The 25,240-nt window shown below is 36.2% G+C and overlaps 1 protein-coding gene across 10 annotated transcripts in view; it reads right to left on the minus strand.

Moving 5' to 3' along the window:
• PAN3 (poly(A) specific ribonuclease subunit PAN3) overlaps positions 1-25,240 on the minus strand; it is a 107,728-nt gene that overhangs the window by 43,534 nt on the left and 38,954 nt on the right. For 8 of the 10 annotated variants that reach the window (XM_024755436.1, XM_024755438.1, XM_024755435.1 and 5 more), the window contains one exon: positions 23,747-23,897. The exons of 1 other annotated variant lie outside the window; for it this stretch is intronic. In XM_024755436.1, the coding sequence (XP_024611204.1) occupies positions 23,747-23,897 (151 nt within the window). Of the gene's footprint in view, positions 1-8,240; positions 8,357-23,746; positions 23,898-25,240 lie in introns of those variants that run through there. One more of the 10 variants, XM_024755442.1, reaches the window with a different exon arrangement.

The following is a 25,240-nucleotide window of genomic DNA, read 5'->3' on the forward strand; positions in this document are numbered from 1 at the left end:
GAGAGTGTGTGTGTGTGTGTGTGTGTGTGTGTGTGTGTGTGTGTGTGTGTGTGTGTGTGTTGGAGAGGGGGGAGAGACAAACAGATTGCAAAAAACAAAATTCCACTTACATTAACTAGCAATAAAAACCTAAAATATCTAGGCACAAACTTACCTAGGATGTGCAGGACTTACATGAAGAAAAAGGTAAAACTCTACTGTCAGAAACAAAAGATAACTTGAACAAAAGAAAATAAATACCTGTAGCTATTTGTTGTAAAAATGTCAATTCTACCCCGAACTAATCTAAAAGCATAATGCTAGCTCAATAAGAAAACCAACATAATTTTTTTTATTTAGCCAAACCAATTATATTCATTGGAAAAATAAGCAGTAAGATAGCCAGGAAAATTACTAAAGTAAAGCAAGTACAGAGGAAGAACAAAAAAAAAAAAAAAGAAGAAGAAAGAAGACTGAAAAAGTAAAAGGAAGAAAGAAAAAAGTACTGTATAAGGTCACTGGATACTAAAAAAGTGATGAAAGCTATAGTAACAAAAATATTGGATAAAGGCTCCCACGAACAGTGGGTCAACACAACAGAATAAGCATGAAACTTGACCCCAAATATATATGAAAAAATAAGCATAAGATAAAACTTCAGGGGAGGAGATGGACAGTAGTCAGATATGCCAACTTACTAGCCATCCCTAAATGACGAATTGAGTAAAGATAAAAGCAAACAGATGGTTATTTAGATAAAATAAATAAAAGTGACTCACCCTTCCATTCATTATGCCCATAAAAAAGACAAATAAATATTCAGATTTAATATTTAAGAGTTTAAAACGAAAAGTACCTCAAAGAACATTTTTTTAAATGTTATGAAGACATATAAAACACAAAGGTCAAAATAGAATTTAACTTCTTCAAAAAATAAATATTTCTACACAGCAAAAAAAGATATTTGCAACACTTAGTAAAAGGCTCATCATCTTATTATATAGCTCTTAAAATCATTAAGAAAATAGAAAGCAACCAATAGAAAATGGACAAATTACACAAGTAGTCAGTTTGCAGAAAATTAAATACCTCAAACATATAAAAAGATGCTAATATTCACTGATAATTAAAAGAGATGCAAAGTAAAGCCAGCGTATCATTGGCTCAGATTGGCGTACATTAAAAAGTTTATTTAGACAATTATTAAAAGGGTGGATGGCATATAAATACTGTCATACATTTTTCGTGTCGACTGTTACAATCTCTTCTGGAAGAATATTTGGCAATACCTATCAACTAAAACCTTTTAATTGGCATGATAATGATAAACAATTCAAACTAAAAATGTCATAAAATGAAAAATAAAAGCTATAAACTCCATTAAAGTGTATATTTTTGTCTTGCTCATCTTTGAGGCCCTCAGAACTCACTGAATAAATGCCTCATGAACAAATGCTAAGGTCGCTTTTAAATCCCTTCTAGGAAAAACAAATGTAATATTTTCTTCTCTCAAAGAATTTTTTAAAAGGTGTCCTCTCAGATACAAATGTATCTAAGATGCCAGAGCAAAGATCCTCCTAAATATGAAAACATTAGAAGCATCCCTTTTAAAATCAGGTACAAGATAAAAATGTCAACTATGACTTCTTCTGTACAATCCCATACTAAAGGCCCCGGCCAATGCAAGAAAACAACAGAAAAAAGATTACAAAGGAAGAGATTATTATCCTTATTTGCAGGTAAGTGTTCAAATTTTATACACACACACACACATATACATATGTATATATATATATAAAAGAATCTACAAATTATTAGAAATAGAATGTCGCAAAGTAACCAACACACAAATGTCAATCACATATTGTCACACTAAGAATAATGAACTAGAAAATTTTTATTTTTGAGACGCCAAATTATAATACCAACAATTACCACAAATGTGTCTCAGAATATCTTACAAAATATATGTAATACTTGAACACAGAAAATTATAAAACTTTGTGGAAAGGCATTAAAGAAGACCTGGAAAAAAGAACTGGACAGAGAGCCCACGTTCATGGACAGAAAGACAATACTGAAATCGTGACGATCCTCTTCGATTCATCTAAAGATTCGATACAACTTCCCTGAAGGCACCAGGCTGCTTCACGGATCCACAAGGCTCGAAGACTGTCCCCTCCTCTGGTACACTCATCAACAACCCTCCTTGTCAACACTGAGCTCCCTAAACCCCACCCTCACAGTAAATTCCAATTCAACTTCTGAAAAATCTTCTTACTCTATAAAAATTCTCCTGATACTCATGTTTAAAAATTATTCCCATCATTTTGTACTCTATCTTTTGCTGCAAGTAGCACACAATGCAAACTGTCTCTTTGCAGGGGAGAACTGCGCCTTAATCCTCTCTGTATTCCCAACTACACATGTAACGGCACGGTGTCAGCACACAATACATTTATCAAAAAGGAAAAAGAAAGAGGTGAAAGTTTCCTCTTCTTGGTACAGCAATAGCTACAAACAGGAAATGAAGAGTGCCAACACCAGAATTAACTGAGTATAACGAGTTGGGAGGAGAAAAGCAAGTGTTCATGTTATCAAGTGGCATAGACGCCAGTTGTCACTATTTAAAAGCAAATGTGAGAGAGAGAGAACCTGAAGAATCTGAGGTGAAGGCATTCTTGTAACACAGCGGTCTGATTATTCCAGTACTACTCTTTCCAGATCTATGTAGCCCTGGGTAAACCTAGATTACACTAATGTTAACTAAAATTGTTAATGCTGTTGTAACTAAAGTTGTTAACTTTAACAAAGTTCCAATAACCACATTAAATCCTCAGTAATAAACTGTCATGTATGGCTACACTGAAGAGAATGGTTTAGATTAGAAACCACCAAAATATATCTCATACTGAACAGATGAATGAATTAAAGACAAACAGAGGAAGCGTTTTATCTTCTCAACAATAGGGACAATATTTGGGACCTCATCCAAGAGAAAATCATAGTAAGGAATTTATATGATCATATCCAGGAATACAAAAAACGAAGTTACTACTAAAGATATATTTCTTACTTTACTGATTTTTTTAATCCAAATTCCCTAATCACACCCTCTCCCAAATAAAACAATGCCCAGTTTATAGCCCAAAAAACAGACACTAAGTTTATACTCCTAAATTCTAACAGGATCTTAAACATATAATGAATTAATAAATCTTTTTCCTTGATATTGCTTATGATAACTTAAAGGGTGGGTATAGAAGGACAACTCCAAAATTGAGATCAGAGCGCTTTTCTCCCCCTCCCTCCGCCACTCACTCTTTCAGTGAGTCAGAGACAAGCTTTATTTCTTAGTCCATTTCTATCCACTAGCTGTTCTTAGCAGGAGGAGAAAGTGAGTTTAAAGAAAGTGTTTAATTGTAATCATTGACAGTTAAAGTCTGTATGTCATGGAGTTCTCTGCAATTTGATGCAACCTGTCAGACAAATCCCCAGGATACTCTAGACAGCTATCCTATACGCAGGACAGACTTCTACCGCGTAGAACTTTCTGAAATAAAATGTTAAAAATTACAGAACAACATCAGAAATGCATTAAATTCTCCGTATGATGTTGATGACTACTGCATAAATAAAACTGCTTTAAAATATAATCCCTACAGTTTCTCAGTAAATTTAGTAACAAAGATCCTTGACTGGTGGGGGGGGGGTCCCCCAAGACCACTTCCATGTTCAGAAAGTCACTGGAACTCAGCACAGGGTTGCACTCGCGACTAAGATCTACCACAGCAGTGTAGTAAACGTACACATCCAGATCTCAAGGGGCGAAGACGCAGGTGGAGACTAGAGGGATTCATCTGTGGGCTTCCTTATGCCCCCTTCCTCACGAGGGGTCACACGGCCCACTCTTCGTCCAGGAGCACAAAGGCAATATGTCCGCTCAGAGAAGCACCAGGGTTTTTATAGGTGACTGGTCACTGCCTAGCACACACCAGAATCCCACACTCCCGGACGGAAAGCATGTGAGCAGCACAAACCACACTGTTTGCACAGAGTCTAGGAACAGTAAACCACCCTAATCAGTTAGGGAAACACCGGACCACTCCCCAACTCCGAGGTCCCAGACATCAGCCCAGGGCCAACCTTGCAAGCAGGCTCTGTTAAGGACACTATGTTAACTCACTTCCGCGCATACACCTTAAGTTGTCTACTACAGTACAGCCACCACTTTTTCATAATTCTGCTCTATAGTGTAGCGAATACTGTTACAGACAAATATAAGGGCAAATGTTTTGTTTCTTACATCTAAACATACCTCAGGGAAGAGGGAGGAGGGGGAAAAGTAAGCTTTAAGTTAGGGCAATGGATTTACGTTGATTCCACTAAGTTTGTCCACACACATTGAGAAAAATTATATAATTAGAGATGTACCCTCCGTCGCTAGGAAATATAGCAAAGAAAAATTAAATACAGCTCATGTAAAACGGAGCTGAACCTATGTGTTCCATCAGCTCCTTCCGTTAGTATCTAAACTATCTAAACACACACCATAAAAGTAAATATATGTGTTATAGCTTAACTAGGATTTCAACAACTAATGTTAATAGAAAAGATTTTATAATATCATTAGTTGGCATATTTTAATTTCTAGTATACTAATATTATAGAAGCCATTCAAAATGTTTACTTATGTAAAAATTAGAGGGGAATTTCCCTGGTTGTCCAGTGGTTAGGACTCTGCGCTTTCACTACCGAGGGCCCCGGTTCGATCTCTGGTTGGGGAACTAAGATCCCACAACATGGCCAAAAAAAAAAAAACCAAACATGTGTTGGGACTTCCCTAGTGGCTCAGTGGATAAGACTCTGTGCTCCCAATGCAGGGGACCTAGGTTCAAACCCTGGTCAGGGAACCAGATCCCACATGCATGCCACAACTAAGAGTTCACATGCCACAGCTAAGGAGCCTGTGTGCTGCAACTAAGGAGCTGGCAAGCCACAACTAAAGGAGCCCTGGAGCCACAACTAAGACCTGGTGCAACTAACTAACTAACTAAATAAATAAATAAAATAAAAATAAAATTTGGAAGTATATGAAACAAAATTTATTCTTCATAAATAACTGTTGGACTTCTGGAGTGATCCTAAAGAGGATCATCTGGCTATGGCTTGGTGTAGACGTCACAAAAGCAGCTGCTTTCAATCTCAATAGCTTAAAAACTATGCACAGCCTTTGTCCCAGAAATTCTAGCTCTGGAAAGTACCCTAAAGAAATAATCCTAAATCCTGAAAGACATTTATAGTTAAAATAAATGTATATAGGGACCTCCCTGGTGGCACAGTGTTTAAGAATCTGCCTGCCAATGCAGGGGACACGATTCGAGCCCTGGTCCAGGAGGATCCCACACGCCACAGAGCAACTAAGCCCGTGTGCCACGACTACTGAGCCCACGTGCCACAATTACTGAAGCCCGTGTGCCTAGAGCCTGTGTTCTGCAACAAGATAAGCCATCGCAATGAGAAGCCCGTGAACCGCAACGAAGAGGAGCCCCTGCTCACTGCAACTAGAGAAAGCCCGTGTGCAGCAATGAAGACCCAATGCAACCAAAATAAATAAATAAATAAATTTATAAAATAAAATAAATGTATATATACACAGAGCATATACATATGTGCTGCTTTTTAAATGGTAACACTATAATTCAACATTTTAATAGATAAAATAAGTTTCTAAAAACTGAATGCAATTCGAAGGATAGAAAAACACTATCAATCTGAAGTCTATTAAGGTGGTAAGAATGGTTTTAGGAGAAAACAGCTCATTATAAGTGATGTTCTGTGATGTACACTAAATTTTTCCCATGACACAATTATTTAATTCAGTTAAGAAATAAAGAAAAGCTGTTTGAATACTTAATAACTTTACCTTTAAAAATTTTCTTTTAAGTTTACGTTCTGAATAACCTTGAGCATATGTTTGTTTGCACAAATATCATCTTCACTGCCTTGTAATAAAATACACCAAGTTAAAAACCCTAAATTTAGAAATCCTTAGTCAGTATTTTTGCTTAATGAAAATCACCCTATTGAGTCACACTTAAATTCATATAATTACCTACTTAAATTTAAAGATAAATAAGAATCTACTTCATAAACTGCCAACAGTTTGAAGAGAATGTTTTACAATTTCCAATTTTTAAGCCAGAAGTAGACTAAGCTTCTCCCCTTTCTACAAATTAAACAATGGGGCCTGACACAGCTCAGGCACATAAACTCAGTGAAGGTAGAAATGAAGCTAGAATCTAAGTCCCTTGAGTGCTATTACAACCCAGTGGAGCACTCCATGCTGTCGAATTTAACCCAAATTTAAATCCCTGAAGGCCATATAAAACGAATGCACCTACAAGAAAAAGTTTAAGGAGAAAATGTGATTAAAGGCATAAGAACTGTCAAATTTCAGAACATATAAAATATTAAAGGAGGGGAGGATGGTACAACCAGCGCACAACATTTCTCTGTTCAAGTTTCTGGCTTTCTACAATAAGCCTCAAAACTATACTGTCAATCCTAAGAGTTTAGGTACTGTGAAAAGAAACAAGTCATAGGAAGCTATGTATAACCGCTACAGACTAGGGTGATCCAGAAAATCCTTGAATTTAAAGACAATTAGAATTTAAAGACTTGAATTAGTGTTTCTGAAGATTCCTAACAACATGAAAGTCTGGGTTATTTTCTTTATTAAAGTTTATTTTTTTTTAAGTTTATATGTCTAATGATATTAATTCCACCACCGCCCCCATCCCCGACCCCAGCAAAGGCTATTATTACACTAATGGGATGCATTTTATAATAGATGGCATCTAAGAATCCAGGGACTAAATGGCAATAATCCGTCAAGATGTTGCCATTAAGTAAAAAAATGTAAATATTTTACTAAATTTTATTTTGGGGACATTTTACCATCACTTTTAAGTCACAAACACAGGGAAGAAAACTTTAAAAAGTGGACATAAATAAAGATTTAACTGAGACAACCATCATATAGCCATGCTCACATTTTAAATGTGGATCTAATCCTCAAATAGACTGTACAAAATAAAACAAACCACTATCCAAAAAGCAACAGGATTAGGAAGTAAAAGCTAAAATAATATTAGGCTTTACAGTCTTTACTTCTTTCCCCGTAATAATTCCATCATTCAATCAAATTCAGCTTTGTAGATAATTATTAAAACTATTATTAATCAAAAGTACCAGGCTTAAGGTAGTAATAATCATGCAACTAATGAACCTAAAGCTGAAATGTACAAACTCTCATTTGTCTAAAAGCCCAATTTTCCAAGTCCTGACATGATGGATGATCACTTCCCCTTCTAGCCTGAACAATAATCAACTCAAATACTGACTAGGTAAAATTCCCATTATTCCTGTATATTTTAAATCATACTAACTTTCAAATGATTAAAATAAAATTAATATATTTATAACCCTTTAACTCTTAAACCACAAAATTATTTGTTACCACACAGATGTATATACCTTTGGCCAAAGTATTTCCTGTATCATGCCACACCCTGTTTTTAAAAGCCTCCAAAAAGACAATCCACAGTATTCCTGCATAATTTATAATGGCCTAGAATATTAGGATAAGAAAAGTTTCCTTTCTATAGCTTAAATCCCTCATGTCTCATATAAAAAAATCCATTTAATTAAACATTAAAATTATCCTCATTTCCTTGAAAACTGAAACTAAAAAAATAACCTTTTAAGGTAAAAATTGTTAATTATCAAAATCACAATATTAGCCATAAGCCACGATAAAAATTATTCACTAATCTAGTAAAATATACACTAATCAAGTTAAGTTCAATTTAATCCTAAAAGTTGCAAGCCACAAATGCAAACTACCTTTGCAAAGATGAAACAACCCAAATGCCAAAAGGTTTACTGGAGAGAAATGTTTATAACCCCATGTGGAAAAAGGATAGCTTGGATTCATAAGTAGACTGCTAAAACCCTATGCTGACCTCTCAGGAGCATACTAATTCTTGCTGGCGACAAACAGTAAAATTTCTACACTTTAAAGAATTGTTTCATTAAGTGTGGTGATAAAATGAAAACAAAGTCAGTAAGAATATTGATTGATGTCAACTGCCAGAACTGATTCCTTCACAAACCCTGTTTTCACAACAGCAACCCCTTATGATTAGGGGAATTAAAAGTTGCTGAACGCAACAATCCCTTCAGTTAAACAAACAGACCCCTCAGAGCTGTCCAACGCTGCCCAAACTATCCATCCTTTAGTCGAATCAGTCAGTTTCATGAATTGTAGGATTTATCTTCAAGTCCAGTGCTGACTCAGAGGGTAGCTTGTTCCCTAGAGAAAACAACCAACAAAAATCAGAACAGCTACTGCTCATAAGCTCTTTCAACACCCAAGTGGAAAGGACAACTTAATGGGTCCAAAAAAATAGTTCAACTTCCTTTCAGCTACAGGAGTAGCCAATAAACTGAAAGTATCTATATGCCATAGGCAGTTCCTGGTTAAAGCTTTCACTCAGTTACAGTAAGAAATGTTAAAACTAAAAAGCTTACAAGAGAAGCTATCACACACACCATAGGGTTTCTCACCCAAGAAGAAATTTGCAAGGACTATAAATGGAAAGTATTTCAAGGGCCAAAGCTGTTATTTTGTTTTGTTTAATCTGTGAAAAGCTGCCTTTCGTGTGTGTGTGTGTGTGTGTGTGTGTGTGTGTGTGTGTGTGTGTGTGTGTGTGTGTGTGTGTGGAGTGGGGGGAATTAAATATTTCCACCCAGAAGCAGTCTACATGTCTAGGGCACTAGCTTTGCTTATGGCCATACATAAAAAACTAGTGAAATGTTACTTAATTCCCTAAACGCAAGGTCCTCATATTCACTAGTCAGAGAGAATATTCTGAATTAAAAGATAAAAAGAGTAACATGTTCCGTTTCAAGATATGCAATAGTGAACTGCCTTCCCTATTATTTCTAAAAACCAAAAAATCAACATGTACAGCCTTAGAGCCTCAAAATATACCACAATAAAACGGGGGGGGGGGAAGGGGTTCTGTCTACAAAAATATGTTGTTATGAAAAAAAAGAGGGAAAAACCTGCATAGGAAGAAAGGCAACCGAAGAACTCAAGCTACTTTCAGAAACATTATTTTGTCCTTTCCGGCGCATGAGGCTAACAGCTTTTCACAGAACACACACTCCTCAAGACCACCTCCAGAGGGAGGTGTGAGGGTGGCCAGCACAACTTTCCTTTCTAAAACATTTATTTGTGTGGGGAAAATTCTAATCAAAAAATTTCCCTTGTCACTTCCAAGCTCTAATATGGAAAATTCTTGATTCTCCACCAAGAACCTCAGTGCCTCAGAGCTCAGATTTATGGAGGACACACTGTCTTGAAAACTACTCTTTTGAATATAAGCATCTGACAGGTTATGGGGGTTTTTTGGTTTGGTTTTAAAGCCTTACTCATTCCTCATTTTCCCAGCCTCTCTCAGAGAAAGGAGAGTTAAATCCCACTGTATGTAATGAATGGTACCTGTCATAAACTATCTGGGGAGAATTCACCAAATGGCCACTCAAATCATTCCCTGTAGTCTGTGGTTCAGGTGAGAAAAACAGCAACCCTCCCAGCTTCCTCAACCTGGGTACCAGTGGATCGCTTCCCATCAAGAAACAGGGCTCTGTGCCGGTGGTTTTCAGTCTGCATTGAGCAGAACCCTAAGCTTCCAGAAATGCTTCGGGGCTCTGTAAATTCTTGATTTGAATTTCATCTGTTTTTTTCACTTTTAGTGAATCAACAATAAAATCACAAATGCAGGTCCAAATTAGCATGCATTCTTTTTTAACGCACCAGAGATCATCACCTACATACTTAGCTTGTGTTGGGTTAGGGTATTCTCATGGAGGCTCAGAATAAAGCCTCTCTACTGTCACCCCTCTATATACATGGATCTTTCATTAGGAAGGCAGTGACTGCAATAATCTTTATTTAAATGCACATGCACTCAGAGAAAATGGAACAAATGGGTGCACAACTTATTCATGTGAATCATGATTTTTATGTTACTATATGACAGAAAATACAGAAAAGGAGGCAGGAATATAAGACTAATTACTGTCCTTCACCCACCGATTTCAAATGACTGGGTTCGACATAATACCACATAGACTTGCTATTCTCACTGAATAACTTCATGAGTAAGTTTAATAAACCTGACCCTGTAAATGCCAGTTTTATCCGCTTTATATAATTTTAGATTTGGGGACTACATACAGACTTCACAAGAGTTCTGCTGCTTTAAAAAAAAATGTTTGAAAACCACTGTTCTCTAAACTCTAATTAAGCTTTGGTATTCCTGGCTCACAGGTCCTCTAGGGGCAGAAATGGTAATTAAGTCTTATGTTTCTGATGCTTCCTGAGCTGCAGGTGCCTGATATCGACGTGCTCCCAGCCTGCGTCCAGTCCTGTCTTCTCTCCCCCCATCCTGACAACCCTCAAGAAACAATGTGCCATGGACTTATATACACTACTAAATGTAAAATAGCTAGCTAGCGGGAAGCAGCCGCATAGCACAGGGAGATCAGCTCCGTGCTTTGTGGCCACCTAGAGGGGTGGGATAGGGAGGGTGGGAGGGAGACGCAAGAGGGAGGAGATATGGGGATGTATGTATATGTATAGCTGATTCACTTTGTTATAAAGCAGAAACTAACACACCATTGTAGAGCAATTATACTCCAATAAAGACGTTAAAATAAAAAAAAAAGAAACAGTGTGCCAAACTCAGGGGTGCTAATGGCAAAGAAAATTGGTAACATTTTAAGAAAGAGACACCAGGTACTTCAAAATACATGACATTTTATCTCAGTGCCATTTTTCATTCATTTTTCCAAGTTCCTGCCCAATCTAACCTTTTTCACTTGCCTAGCAATTTTAATTTGAAAAGAAAATTCCACTCTTCTGATATTTCAGAATGGTGGCTCTCCACATCACGCAAATGGCAAACTTCAAAAATATTTCTTTGAAAAGATAAATGAATAAGAAACTCCACTTAACAGAAGCAGTGACCAAGAGCCTAAGGTAGGTAAACAGAACCATCTATGTGAGCTAATTAATGATAGTAGTTTAAACTGTCATGTGGAATCACTACACACTGGTACCAACGTATAGTTTGTCTAAAAAAAGTGCCAGTTGGCAAAAAAACCTCGCCTTATCCTATTCCCTCCAGGCGAACTCTGTGGCCTCCCCTACAATCAGCATTTAAGGGTAAAGCCTGTTCCAGCAGGACCCTGCTCCAAGCCTATGGCTCGGTACTGCGCCTGACGTTTTCTTCACATCTGTCTTTACCTAACTCAGACTGAATTACTTTATGAAAGTTCACTAACTGAGCGAAAACAATTCTCTATTATGGTAATAAACTGGTTAAAACAAACAGAAAAAAAAATAAACTTCACAGATTCTCAACTGTCTGTGTTAAAAATGTTTAAAGAAATCCTATCTATCCTTTAAAACCCATCTTATGGGTTTTCCATGAAACTTTATCCTGGATAACCTCACTCGAATCAGATAAAATCTCACCTTCCTACAAATTTTCTGGAATTCTGAACTTTTTTGTTTTCTCTCAAAGGGTAGATGTCAGAATCTCCTGTGAAATCTTTAAACATACAGACAATGGCAGTGCTCCAAATGTGGGGTTTCTGACTTCATAAGTCTTACATGGGGACGGGGAAGCTGTATATGCAAAGCACCACGGGCTAATCTGCAACTACATATGAAAGCTTACCGGAACCACTGCAGGAGATCAGGCACTGAGCAAGGTTCCAGGAATTCAAGCAATAAGATCTAGTTCTGATCTCATGAAGTTCATACTTTACTCATAAAGCCCACGACAGTGCTTAAAAATTTTCAATTTTAGTGTTTACTCTAGGTCTCCACGTGTGATCACAATAGTGGATAAAATGATAAAAATGCTTCCAGAAGCATTTAACTTTAAGTGAAGGAAATAAATAAAACATACAGACAAAACTTTAATAACATTAAGAGATACTGAAAACATTATAGAGATGGAAGACAGTAATAATGACTTCAGAAGTAGAAATGGCTTTGAAAGGGGGAGAAGAAAAAAAAAAAGAGAGAGGCATTTGACCTAATCAGTGAAAAACAGGCAAGATCTCAAGAAACTGAAGAGCCTTCCAAGTAGAGGCAGGCACAGAGATGGCAAAAGTGCTGCCATTTTCAAATGCATATCCTCAAATATGAGACGTATTTTGTATCAGAGGAGGTCCTCCATGAAGAAAAGAAAGCTGGTAGGCATTTTCAATTATTTTAATTCTAAAAATATTTAATAAACATGTAGACATAGTTCCTTCCACAAGGGAGCTTATATTCCAATAGGCATGAAGAGGACCATTCATTCTAATACAAAGAAAAATGCAAGTTCAAATTGTAGTAAGTTCTAAAAAGGAAGTAAACAGGAGAACACCATGAAAAATAATGATGGGAAATTTCCTCTACATTAGTCAAAGGCCCTCTTCTGTGACACTTTAAGTCACTTTGTAAGTGACACCTAAGAGAACGCAAGCAACCATCCATGGAAAGATGACCTCATCAGTGAAAAACAGGCAAGATCTCAAGAAACTGAAGAGCCTTCCAAGTAGAGGCAGGCACAGAGATGGCAAAAGTGCTGCCATTTTCACCTGCATGTACAGGTGAAACAGTACATGCAAAGAACATGAGCCAGAAAGGAGCTTGACATATTTGAGGAAGACCAGTATGGTTGGAACTGAACACACAATGGAAAGAGTGAAAAGGTGAGATTCGAGAGGTATGTAAGACACATCATATACCGTAGTAAGGGACTTGGAGTTTATTCTAATGACAACTAGAAAGCCATAATGTGCTTACTTGTACTTTTAGGAAAATATAAAGAAAAAGTAAAATATGTTTACTGATTTACAGTAACATTTCAATTATTAAAAACTGTACTTGATTAGAAGTACAAAGATTCTCTCTTCATTACATTACACTATAAAAATAAGTTTCAAACACACTCCAAAATGCTTTCTTTACTTATTTTTTAAATATAAATAACCTCTAATAAAAGCCATGTGGACCAAACCAATATAAATGCAACTCAGATTCCACCTCTGATTTCCCCCTCAATATCTAGAGAATTTCGGCAACTGACTTCTATAAGCATACTTCATTTTAGTTGAATATCTACCTGTGATACAAGGTATTTGGACTACCTGGATATTGAAAACACTATAAGCACTAATAAAACTATTAAGTGTCCTAACACTTCCTCACAAAATTTATTTAATCTCATTGACCAAATGTAGGTAAATACTGTCAGTTCATACTATGCGTTTAACCCAAGTTGTATCAGCCACATACTCGTACACAATATTTGATGGAGACCACAGCCTGCACAAACACAGTAATCCCCCACTGGGCCTAACTTCAGCCTTACCTCTATCAAGAGCCTCATCTCCATATGAGTTTTCATCAATTAATTCAACAAATGTTAGAATACTATGTGTAAACTACAGTACCTAAACCTCTCAAAATGTGAATAACTTGTCCAGATTTTTAACTCTCTTGAAAACAACTGAATTACAACTTTAAGAACTATACCCTCTGGCCTGCATGTTAGGTCACTTACTTGGATCACTATAATATTTGAAGAAACAGAACAGTGACCTGCTTGCCCCCAAACTTGACAAAATTATCTGAATTAACAGGACCTTCTCTAGCCTCTGCAATGGTGTCAATCTGTTAAATCATAACACGTACATTATTTAAACAGAGTCAAAACAAAATGGGAGGAGGACAGGTGTTAGCCGCCAAACAAACTCTTCTGGATCAAAAGAACCATTTTTCTTCTCAAGTGACAGTGAATGTTTATGACTAAATGGTATGCCTCATTCATTGATAAGTTATGTTGTATTGTTTATGAACAATAAACATACTCCAAGACAACCATGTCTGATTATAAAAAGTTACAGTCATAAAAAATAAGATTAATATTAGTTAACAATGTAATTTTAACTTTAAATTTCTTTCCAACAAATAAAAGCTAGTAGCAAATTAAGAAGAAAAAATAGTCTGGCTTCAAAAAATGTTGTTATTGAATCAATAAACACTTCTTACTTCTTTAACACTGATAACAATTTAGTTGACCTTTACATAAAAATCTTAAAACATACTTATTAAAACGTAACATGCAAATAAAAGATATCTGATTACTAGTTCTAGATCCGTGAGGTTTAAAATTTTAAACAGCCACGGTACGTATGCTATGCATTTTTCAGACATTCTGAAAAATTTATGAGATGTATCAATAATTGATTTATATTATGTGTGTCCCATAAGCATTACTAAGGTAGAAGAAATCCCTGTGGCCTGGTTTCACTTAAACGGTATTTGTGATCTTGGCTGAGCTTCAGGAACCCCTGTAACAATTAATTCAATGGTTACTTATCTGATAACTTCAGTTACTCAGTACACAGACTGGAACCAGAAAAGCGAAATCAGCCTCAGCCAAAGAATAATTTAAAGCCCCATGCACCTTATTCACAGGCAACAATTCAAGTCCTTGACTCAAAGCCTTTTTCTTATTTAAAGAAAGCGGCAGATTAGGAGAAGAAAAGGGTTGTAAGAAGAAAGAGGAGAGAAGGCAGCACAGAGCATTAAGTAGAGCAGTAGCTCTCAAAATGGACTCCCCAGAAAAGTCAGCAGCATCACCTGGAAACACATTAGAAAAGGAAATTCCCTGGCTCACCCAGACAGACCTACAAAATCAGCAGCTCTGGGGATGGGACCCAGGGAGTGCTGGGTTTTAACAGGTACTCCAGGGGATTCTGACAGACTCAAGAACCACTGTCCTAGAGTTAGGAATACTAACAGCACAACAGAGTCATCAATAAAAAGCCAGTAAGAACTCACTAACATAGTTCCAATAAACTTGTCTGAGTATGTCCATTCAAGGTACTACATTCAGGCACTTTGATAGACTCAGACAGCAAGAGAAATTCCCTCCAAGGAGTTATAACCTGATTGAGGTAGGAGGACAATGGAAAGGGTGAAGAAGCCAAGTAATTACATAACACTGAAGCAAGCTGCTCTTCAAACTCCGCTACCTAAAAGGTAGCAACTGCACTCCGGTTCACTATAATCACCTGACGCACGTCAAACTGAGCATGAGTCATCAAAGCAAAGTCAGTTCTGCGTGAAGCAACAGAAACTACGAAGTCTGGAAACCTTTCTTTGAAAAATTGCTGAGAATATGAAGTTTTGACAATGAAAGCCAGAAAGCTTCTTATATCCAAAAATTCAAGTGTGATGGACAGCTTCATTTTCCATGATGCGAGATAAATCAGTTACTGTAGCTGTTTTGGTGATTTCTTTAAAGTAGATACAAAAAATGCAAATAAGATAATGCCCCAAAATGTCTTTATATGAGATAACCAGGGTCAACTTAAAATTCTGCATCCAAAGAAGACTGGAGCATGTAGGCCAGCTGCTTAAAAAGATGAAAGTCTGGATTTTGGTGGACAGTCATGGTAGGAGAAATTTTGCAGACAATTTCCAGGTTTGTCCATAACAACTTCCCACTCAGGCTCCTCCATGCTTTCCCCCTTCCAGCTGACTGGAGAGATGCCTAGAAACCCTTTGACCTGGGTCCTTAAGTACGTGGAGAACAGGATCCCAGACAACCTGAAAAATCTGTCCTGGACAGTTACAAAAGCAAGAAATAAATTGTTGTCATGTGAAGCCACTACATTTTGGATCTCCATGTTTCAGCTGTTTAGCCTACCACATCACAACAGTGGGCAATAAGATTATGGTCCATAGTAACTATGGCTTAGGGAGCATTTTGGTGACAACAATTATATTAATATCCTATTGATCTGTACTGTTTTCTAAAAGGTACACCCCCCCACCAAAAGGGACTATTAGTTACTAGTTCTTATTTATAGGAATACCATTCTAAAATCTGGATAACCACATCACAAATATGGGAAGATGTTCATGAAATCATAAGAAAACATCTCATTTCAGAATATCAGTGTGTAAGAGATTCATGACTAAAAAATCAAAAACTAAATATTATCACCATCAACATGTAGTCCACATCTGAGTTTCTGCTCGTATACATGGTTGGAGTTTACATGCCTGTGTGCACTGAGGGTTTTAAAGGGATACATCTCTCTGATTCCTCTACTTTTACTAAGACTCTGCCCCATGCCCTACTGTAGGGTAAATGCACATCCAAAAGGCAAAAAGAGTAAGAAAAAAAGGTGACTTTCACATATGAATATGACTAGTCAGGCTGAGAAGAATCAGGGAAAAGTCAATAAAAGAGGCTGCCACCATTCGATTCATTCCTACAGAATTAGAGGACCATCCCTATCTAGACATGTTACACACAGCATAGTAATTTTGTCCACACAAACACTCTCTCTCTATTAAGTACCTACAATGCACCACTGAGCCAAAAGGTGAAAGAAAAAATGATCCCTGGAGGTTTCAACCTATTTGACTCAAAGGAAATAAAAAGACTGACTTCTAACTCTCCACATCCAACTGAGAACCAGGAATGTTCTTGGGCACTCACAAATACATGCTGTCTCTCCCTGCCTCTCAGTTCATTCAGGACCTCTACAACACTCTGATTCACCCCAGACCCTAACCTTACACTGCTGAAACAAAACCCCCCTCATCTGTACCTGTGATACAAAGGATTTTCTATTCACACATACTATGTCAAGGAAGTCCATATACCTTTTAAAGTCCTTTTTAAGTCTAGTATCAACACACAAATCAAACTCTTCTCTCCTTTTTGCTACTTCGCATCACTGTTTTCATTTCTGTCTCCTTTTAGTGTACCTATCTATCTCCTATTGATCAACGTGTCACAAAACAATACAATTTTAGATTAGAAAGACTTTTAAAATTATCGAATATTATCTTCTTATAGAAATGAAAATGCTAAAACACAGGGATCAAACAGCATGCTGAAAGCTACATAGCTACTTTAGTAGAAGAACTGGTACCATGTTCCAAAGGCAATCAAGTCACGATCCAATGAAAGCAGCCCCCAAACAGCAGGAGATGCTGCTACAGTTGTAGATCACTGAACCTATAGTTGAAGGGAACCCCTACCCACTCCCATTCAGCCCTTACTTCTCAGTTAAAGAACAAGTTAGCCAATACATGAGATTGAAACAGGAAGTCCACGATAGAAACGCTCAAACCTAACAGGACACATTAACCAGGGATTCCCCAACCAGCAGAACAATATCCACTGTCAGCTACTTTAAGCCTTACCTGGCAGGTCTCCAAGCCAGCTGCGGCAGCCACATCCCCCTCGCGCCATTAACGTCTCGCCTCAGTGTCCTGAAATTCCCAACCAGGAAGGAAATACAGCCAGCAGGCACTCCCAACCCAGTTACGGCTCTACAGTTCTACTGTTAGTAACCTTCCCTGGGACGTCACCATCTGTACCCATAAACATGCATACACCGAGCAGCCCCCACCTAGGATGAGCTCGACATTACAGGGCCTTCTTCACAAAAACCTCAGGGACCCCTAACCTTAACTATAAAGTTTTCTTTTATTTTTTAATGTAGAAAGCAAGCCCCAATTAGAAAACCTGGGCATGTTTGAGTGATTCTGCTGAATATACCTGAAAAACAAAGTAGTTACAAAAAATGGAAACATGCAATTTAAAAATAATACAAATATTTTGACTGGTTTTAGAAGTGTTTTAGCATCTCAAAACACACAGCAACTCTAGTTCTGATAAAGTTAAACTTTCAACAGGCATATTTCTGTTCCTCATGTGACAATACACCTACACCCTCTTGAACACCTGCAGTATTTAGGAGTTCTTCAAAGATGTTTACGGGATCATTAAAATTCACTGTAATTAAGAGATACCCACCAATTAAAATTTTTTCTCTGAGATAAAAATGAAGCTTAGAGCTTTTATGAGGCACCCTCTTTATGCCTAAATTTGTGCTAGATAAGAAGTGACTCCGTCCCTTCTTAAGGAATTTGTAATGTGCCTAGGAAATCTAGACTGACATTTAAAACAGTTAGAAGAATACTTTAATGGTAAACTACCTCTATTGCTATTAAGGGTAAAAATAATTCACAGAAACCAGTTCAGATGGAAATATCAAAATAAACTCATGGTAGGATTACTTGACGGTCCCACAAAATTCATTTAATGAAAAATAATTACAAGGAAGATCTGTTTTAGAGTTACATCATATGAAACAGGGAGATGTTTTAGAATTACCTAAATATTTTGTATAATTTTTATTTTCAATAATTATACTACTTAGTAAAACATAAAATAATCTAAAATGATAGCTTATAGTTTTTATGCCTTGAGTGATTTTAATGTAGAGCCTAAAATACAAAGAGAAATTTGAAATATGAACTTAGATATTTACCATCTGCAAAACCATAGCTTCAATCCATTAGCAACCTATTTTCCCAATGGTACATACACTCCTTAGCTGGATATCAGAGTAGTAATACAGGTAGGCAGACATATCTGAGGATTTAATTTTACCCACACTAGTGTTACAGCATTATGACCTACAAGAGGTTCCTGATTTTTGACTTATACAATTTATTAATTTTAACAGTATTTTCCCAGTTTGCCATCTCTCTTGTTTGCGTCAAAAACAGATCAGTTATATGGACACACACATACATACAACTAGTCTAAAAAAACAACTGAAAGGGCTATCATGTAGGAAAGATTTTAATTTATTCTATTCAAGGAAAAGACCTAGGACTAATGGATAAAAGATACACAAGGCAGAGTTTAGTTCAACAAAAGATCTAATTTTCTTTTTTATTCAAACTATTAAAATGTACACTGGGCTGCCTTGGTTGGCTACGTAATTCTTTATTAGCGTAAGTGAAAAAGCAGAAGGTAGATGATAATCTCTCAGGAACGCCACCTCTAAACTGGCACAAGGCTGAACCATGGAAACCCCAAAGGTTCCACTTAGACCAGTGACCAGTGTCAGATTACCGCATCGTCCAACTAGTATGCAACTGAAATGAATGAAGCCTCCATTTCTTCATTATGATATAAAACATCATAGAATCAGAGAACTTTATTCTTTAGCACAGAACTTTAAAAAAAAGATCACCTTTCAACATTAGAAGTATGAGAATATTTTTAAATAGTACATTATATATATTAAAAGTTAAATATTTTTCAACAAGAATGATGGATGAATATTAATTTTCCCTTTTCTTTTCCCTTCCTCTTTTTCCCCATACCTTGCCCAAGCCAAAAAATAAAGAATGTAAGCCAATTTTATCTATCAATTTGGCACTCGCAGGAATATATAAGAAACGATTAAGTGTTTCAAAAAACTGGATCTGGGCTTCCCTGGTGGCGCAGTGGTTGGGGGTCCGCCTGCCGATGCAGGGGACACGGGTTCGTGCCCCGGTCCGGGAAGATCCCACATGCCGCGGAGCGGCTGGGCCCGTAAGCCATGGCCGCTGAGCCTGCGCGTCCGGAGCCTGTGCTCCGCAACAGGAGAGGCCACAACAGTGAGAGGCCCGCATAGTGCAAAAAACAAACAAAAACAAAAACAAAAACAAAAACAAAACTGAATCTAAAAGTATACTTTAAAATTTTTCTAAAATATTATGATTAAATTTTAATGAAGGAATACAATTATTTAATAATGATAGGTTTAGTATAATTATTAGATGCTTCCCATCAAATCAATCATCTGAGATTACCATAATAATCTACAATAAAATATACTCATGGTCCAAAAATCTGCACCATTCTCATCTTGAAGGAATGAATATTTGAAAGTACTAAAAAGTCACTTATGGCTCTCTTTCTCATTTATAAATCAATGATGGCATCTTCAAATTCAAGAACTCCCCTCTACCTCTCCCAAGTGTACACACACAATCAAGCAGAACAAGAGATGCTCAATTCCTGAGTCACAGCTGTGCACTAAACCACCAGATGACATATTAGAACACTACCCAGAAATGTACACTCCTGTTGCTACCTCTCTTAGAATCACCTTTAAACAGACTACGGCCAAGACTGAGGTAATTAAAGTACACCAAGACTTAGCTTACCAAGTCTACTACCACATCAAAATACTCTCAGGAAAAATTCTGATAGAAAACCATTCACAGCAATTAGTTCTCATGATAAAATTATTTTTCATGGCACAAAAAATTAAAGTATAAGCTGTCTTTTCACATACTTAGCATAGTCATATTTTCATTTCTAAAGGCTATTCCAAAAATGTTTGCCTAAAACTAGACCTATTAGAAAAATATATCTTTATACATTACTTTAAAGGTATTGTTACTATATCACACTCAGGAAATAAAACTTTGCTAAGGGTGTGTTAAGCCAGTGATTCTTAACTTTTGGAAGGCTGTGGCCCTCCAAGAGGATAATAAAAGCTGTGACCAGAGAAAAATGTGTATTTACAAATTAAAAATATGTATATAATTGTTGGGGTTCTAAAAGACAGTTAAGCCCAAGTTAAGTGCCATACCCCAAATACTAACTCTTATAACTACCTTCATAGAAGACACTTAGAAATACAGCTATCATTCTCCGGTTAAACGTGCGGAAAACAACTAAACCTATAGCTCCTTCATTTCTTAAATTAAAATGAAATGTATATACAAGTCAACGGAAACTTAACGTGTGCTGCATATATTTAACACTTTCAAATACCTTTTAGACCCAATTAGCTATTTAAATTCAAATAATTTTTGTATAAAGTTTTACTTCTTGCATTACAACCTTTTTTAAATAAAAATCATGTTTTTAAAGTGATCAAGTTTTAGAGGAACCTGATTCACTCAGGATCCACTTTGTTCCACACATTACGTTCTTCTTCCTTACGATCTGAGGAAATAAAAATCTTAACATCTACTCAACTTTGCTCAAATATTTTTACATTTTTGGTCGAAGGATATATTTAAATATGTATTTTTTCACATATAATGAAAATGACATTACTCTAGTTTACATCTGAGTGCCAAAATATTTAAGGTTTCATATTTCTTAGGAAAACAATAATTTGACATATTTTCAAGGGTACTAATTTCTGGAACAGAAGTTGAAAAAAAGAGAAAATGAAACTTTATAACTGAAAATTATCACTAGGTTACACCTACAGTAGACAAGGAGGATTAAAGATCAGTTAAATCACCACTAAGGCAGGTAAATAAACTTCTATGACCTTTCTTATTCTACAGTCTTAAAGTGAAAATACCAAGAACCTCTCCTAGGCCTTGAAAAAAATATTTATAGGTAAGAAGTAATGGAAGACACTGAAGGGATAAAATGTTTTTCTGAAAGTACAGACTTAATTTTGTTTTCCTTTGCTCATCTCCACAGTGTTAAGCCATTAACTAAAAGGAGAAATAATAAATGCAAAACCATTAATCACTCCAGTATTTTTGGAAAATATTTTAGCCTCGTTGATTGCCATTTGAATAAAGAACAATTTTTAAATAGTCGGTATAAAGAATTCAGGAATACATTTAATATAATATACTGACCTATTTCCAATGGTTCCAGACAGTAATTACTTTCATTAATAAGAAGCAGAATGACCACTTTAATGTTAGGGCTATGTAGAAGAAGAGTAAATAGTTTTAAATTAATTCATTTCATCCTAAATTTAGGTTGTGAAATCCAATTGGGACCAATGAAACACCTACCTACACACAAGTTAATAACAACTGGAAACCTTAAACAAATACCACGGCATTAATGGATTTTGTAATTAAATGTTTTCAGTATCTAAAATTCCCTTTGACATTCTTAACTCCTCCAGTATTTAAAAAGCCCATCTTTTAGCCTGAACTAGTCTGATCAAAGATGTGAACAAAATATTTACTTATGAGACAAGGGAAAATGTGCTGTTAGGCGAAAATCAACTGGTGCTTAATTAAGAAAGCCAAAGGGTTCTGACTGGCGTGAGGGTTTTGTTACTGTGGGTGCTTTATAAACACTGCTCTGAAGTCTGGACAATCCCTAAGAAAGTTCAGATGTACAGCTGACATGTAGATTATGCTCATGTAAACAATGTGAACACACCTCAATGGGAGAAAATCATAGTAGCATATTACTTACAAGTAAAACTTTAAGGCTACCAGGGATATTCAATTCTGACACTGCTCTCTAGGGAAGAATGGAAAATGTTTACAAATTTAACTGAACCTGAAAAGAGCCAAAGTAGAAAAAAGGTAAAGGGACAAGTAAGGGGGAAGGAGTTGCTGCAAGGTATATCTCAAGGCCCTCCACACAAAATTATCTTAAAAGTTTCACCAGAAAGGTATGTAATTCTTGGTTATGTTTCATTAATAAAATGATCAACTGCTCACTGGGGTGGGGGAGGATGAGTGGGAGATGAGTGGGAAGGGAGGGAGGGAGAATGAGATGGAGAGAGGGAGAGAGGGAGGGAGAGAAGGGGAGGAGGGAGAGGTGAGGGGAAGTAGGCACTGATAAAATCCTTGGCAACGGCAAGGTTATTAAGCCTCTGAATACACCTGATACTTTATACACTAAGCCGGATGCTCTGTTCCATAAAGTTATCATTATCTTCTCTCATTCTTCTTCCCAAAAACGTCCTTGATTTCAATATCAATATCAAAACCAATGATTTATCACCATCACTGATTAGATTAAGCCCTGGAGGCAGTACTAGTTCCAGGCTGATCTAGAAAGATCTTTTGGCTTCATTTAATGTATATAAATTTCCTTTTGTTTCTGTTTTTTTAAACATTCAGGACCAAGTGATGATTTTCCAGTACAGGTTCCAGAAACATAATCTGGGTGGGTAGCTCAACCATTTCACAGACACAAGACAACCTGCTCAGCACTTACTATGAATTCAATATAATTCTGCATACGTTACTTGTCTAATTAAGTTACTCAGCAGTAGGAATGGGTGATGTTAATTATCTAAGAAAACTTTCATATTTTGATATGTGTTTATGTTAGAAAGCAGAATACAAAATCTGCATGAATTTTTAGATAAAAGAGGGGAACTTCTAAGAAGATAGGGTTCTCAAAGGGTTACTCTGAACTATGCCTCAGGATCCCTGAGGTATAAGTGCATTTCTTCAAATTCTTCTCCTGCCATTTTGGGTAAACTTGGAAGAAAGTGTTGAGATGTACTGTCTTCCCTACCTCAATGACCCCTAATATTTCACATTTCTTTCCTACCATTGTTTATAATACTTTACCCAATTTGAATTACTGCTACAGATTTATAATCAAACACCTGAAAGGCAATACATCTAAACTTTTATTTTAAATGATATAAATTATTTTTTAGAAATTTATTTCAAAAGGAGGCCCTTGACACTCTTACAGAAGTTTCTGAGTGAAAGAGCATTATCATGAACTTAAGGAAATACTATGGCCCAGACAGACTTTTTTTCTCAATAACCATTTTCTCCTTTAAATTTATTTTTGTGCTTTTAAACATCCTTATATTCAATTTTTGTTCATATTTAAATTTTGCTTTAAAATTTTCAACTACACATTTGGACTATGGTACCAAAACCTAGAACATAAAACTCATAATGTGTTCAAATATGACTCACTGAAGAATACAATTTCAGGTCTGGTAAACTACCAGCAAATGTGCTGAGACTTGCTATCTGGAACTCACTGGAAACAGTTACTCAACTTACCTGGGGCTAATCCAGCAGCAGCAGCAGGAGTCCCCATGGATGGGTGAGAGAACACTTGAGAGAAGGCAGACGCATGTGCCTGGGACGCGTTACTGAGCCTGGAGGTTGCTCCTCCTTTGGGAATAAACTCGCTTGCGGTAGGATTTGGTGTCTATTTAAAAATCAAATATAGTAAGTTAACACATTTTTAAGCCCAAAAAGACAATGAATCTACTAGGCATTATTCCACAGTGCTCTACTTACTAAGTAAAATATTTTACTGAAAGCATTTACAGTGTTTTTTAGTTTTCATATTTTGGGGTGGGATAATTAAATTTCTTGAAGAAAAATTTTCATCAAATTTGAGGGCTTTAATCATTTCATTTGCAGAATTTAACTTCAGAACATGAAAATTTGCCTTTATTGTCAAATATACATCATTACCAAACTATCCTAACACATTTTAGAGAACTGGGATGTTGAAACTGCCTCAAAACTGAGCCAACAAGTTTCAAATTTAATGTCTTTAAACCACTTCTACCAGGATAAAGATCAAAACTGCCTTTATTCCAAAATTAATCACTTCCTTCTTTATAAGCACTTAAGACATTTCCCCAATAATATAGTACCATGTATTTAAATAACAGTAAAGACAAGAAAAGCACTTAAAAACAAGGCAAACACACGAGAGGACTCAAGACATAAGGAAAACATAATAGAGGCTCCAATGTCTGCTAAGTATTCATGTAACTTGTTACATTAAAAAACATTTTACTATGAGATTACATGAAAAAAATTTCCTCCCAGTTGTACAATGCCACCTCTTATCTAGTCAAGTGGCATGGTACCTTTGCCTTTAAGAATGACTAGCACGTTATAAGACTGCAAATCAATTTCACAAATGGTCTGTATTTTGTCCATGTGGAAAAAATGAACATCCTAAATATTTTTCTGAAACTGTGACCTACATGCTCAAGTACAGTGACGATCCAACACACTGATATTTGAATTCAACTTCCAAAAGGGTCGACCAAAGAGATAATCTAGTATGTTCATACTTCAGCCCACATTTTCTGTATACATATAAGCTAAGTTTAAAATACACTGAATCATGATGCAAAACATTTAATCACTTGAAGTATTTTAGAACTGATCATTAAAATGGAAATATATTTCCATAGAAGGCATCAAATAAAAAGATGGACTAATTATTGTACAATCCAAGAACAACTTCCCTACTCGATATGAATGACATTTTAAACTGCTAGGTTAGAGTTCAAAATATTAAATTTGGAAAACAGCAAGTCAAGAGGCTATCCTCATTTTAAACTCTAAAACAAATGGTATTTTACTAGTTACGTTCCAGCTAAAATTAAATGCAAAGTAATAAAATACAGAAAAAATGTTAACCTGTGCTTAACTACAATATACTAGATGTATAGAGAACCTCTTTTACTGCCATATCTAAGACATAAAATTCTGAAGAGAAAAAAGAATCAGGCCTGAACCAAAACA

The sequence above is a fragment of the Neophocaena asiaeorientalis genome, unplaced genomic scaffold (assembly GCF_003031525.2).
Source record: "Neophocaena asiaeorientalis asiaeorientalis breed wild unplaced genomic scaffold, Neophocaena_asiaeorientalis_V1.1 scaffold59, whole genome shotgun sequence".
In the NCBI taxonomy this organism is placed as follows: Eukaryota; Metazoa; Chordata; class Mammalia; order Artiodactyla; family Phocoenidae; genus Neophocaena; species Neophocaena asiaeorientalis.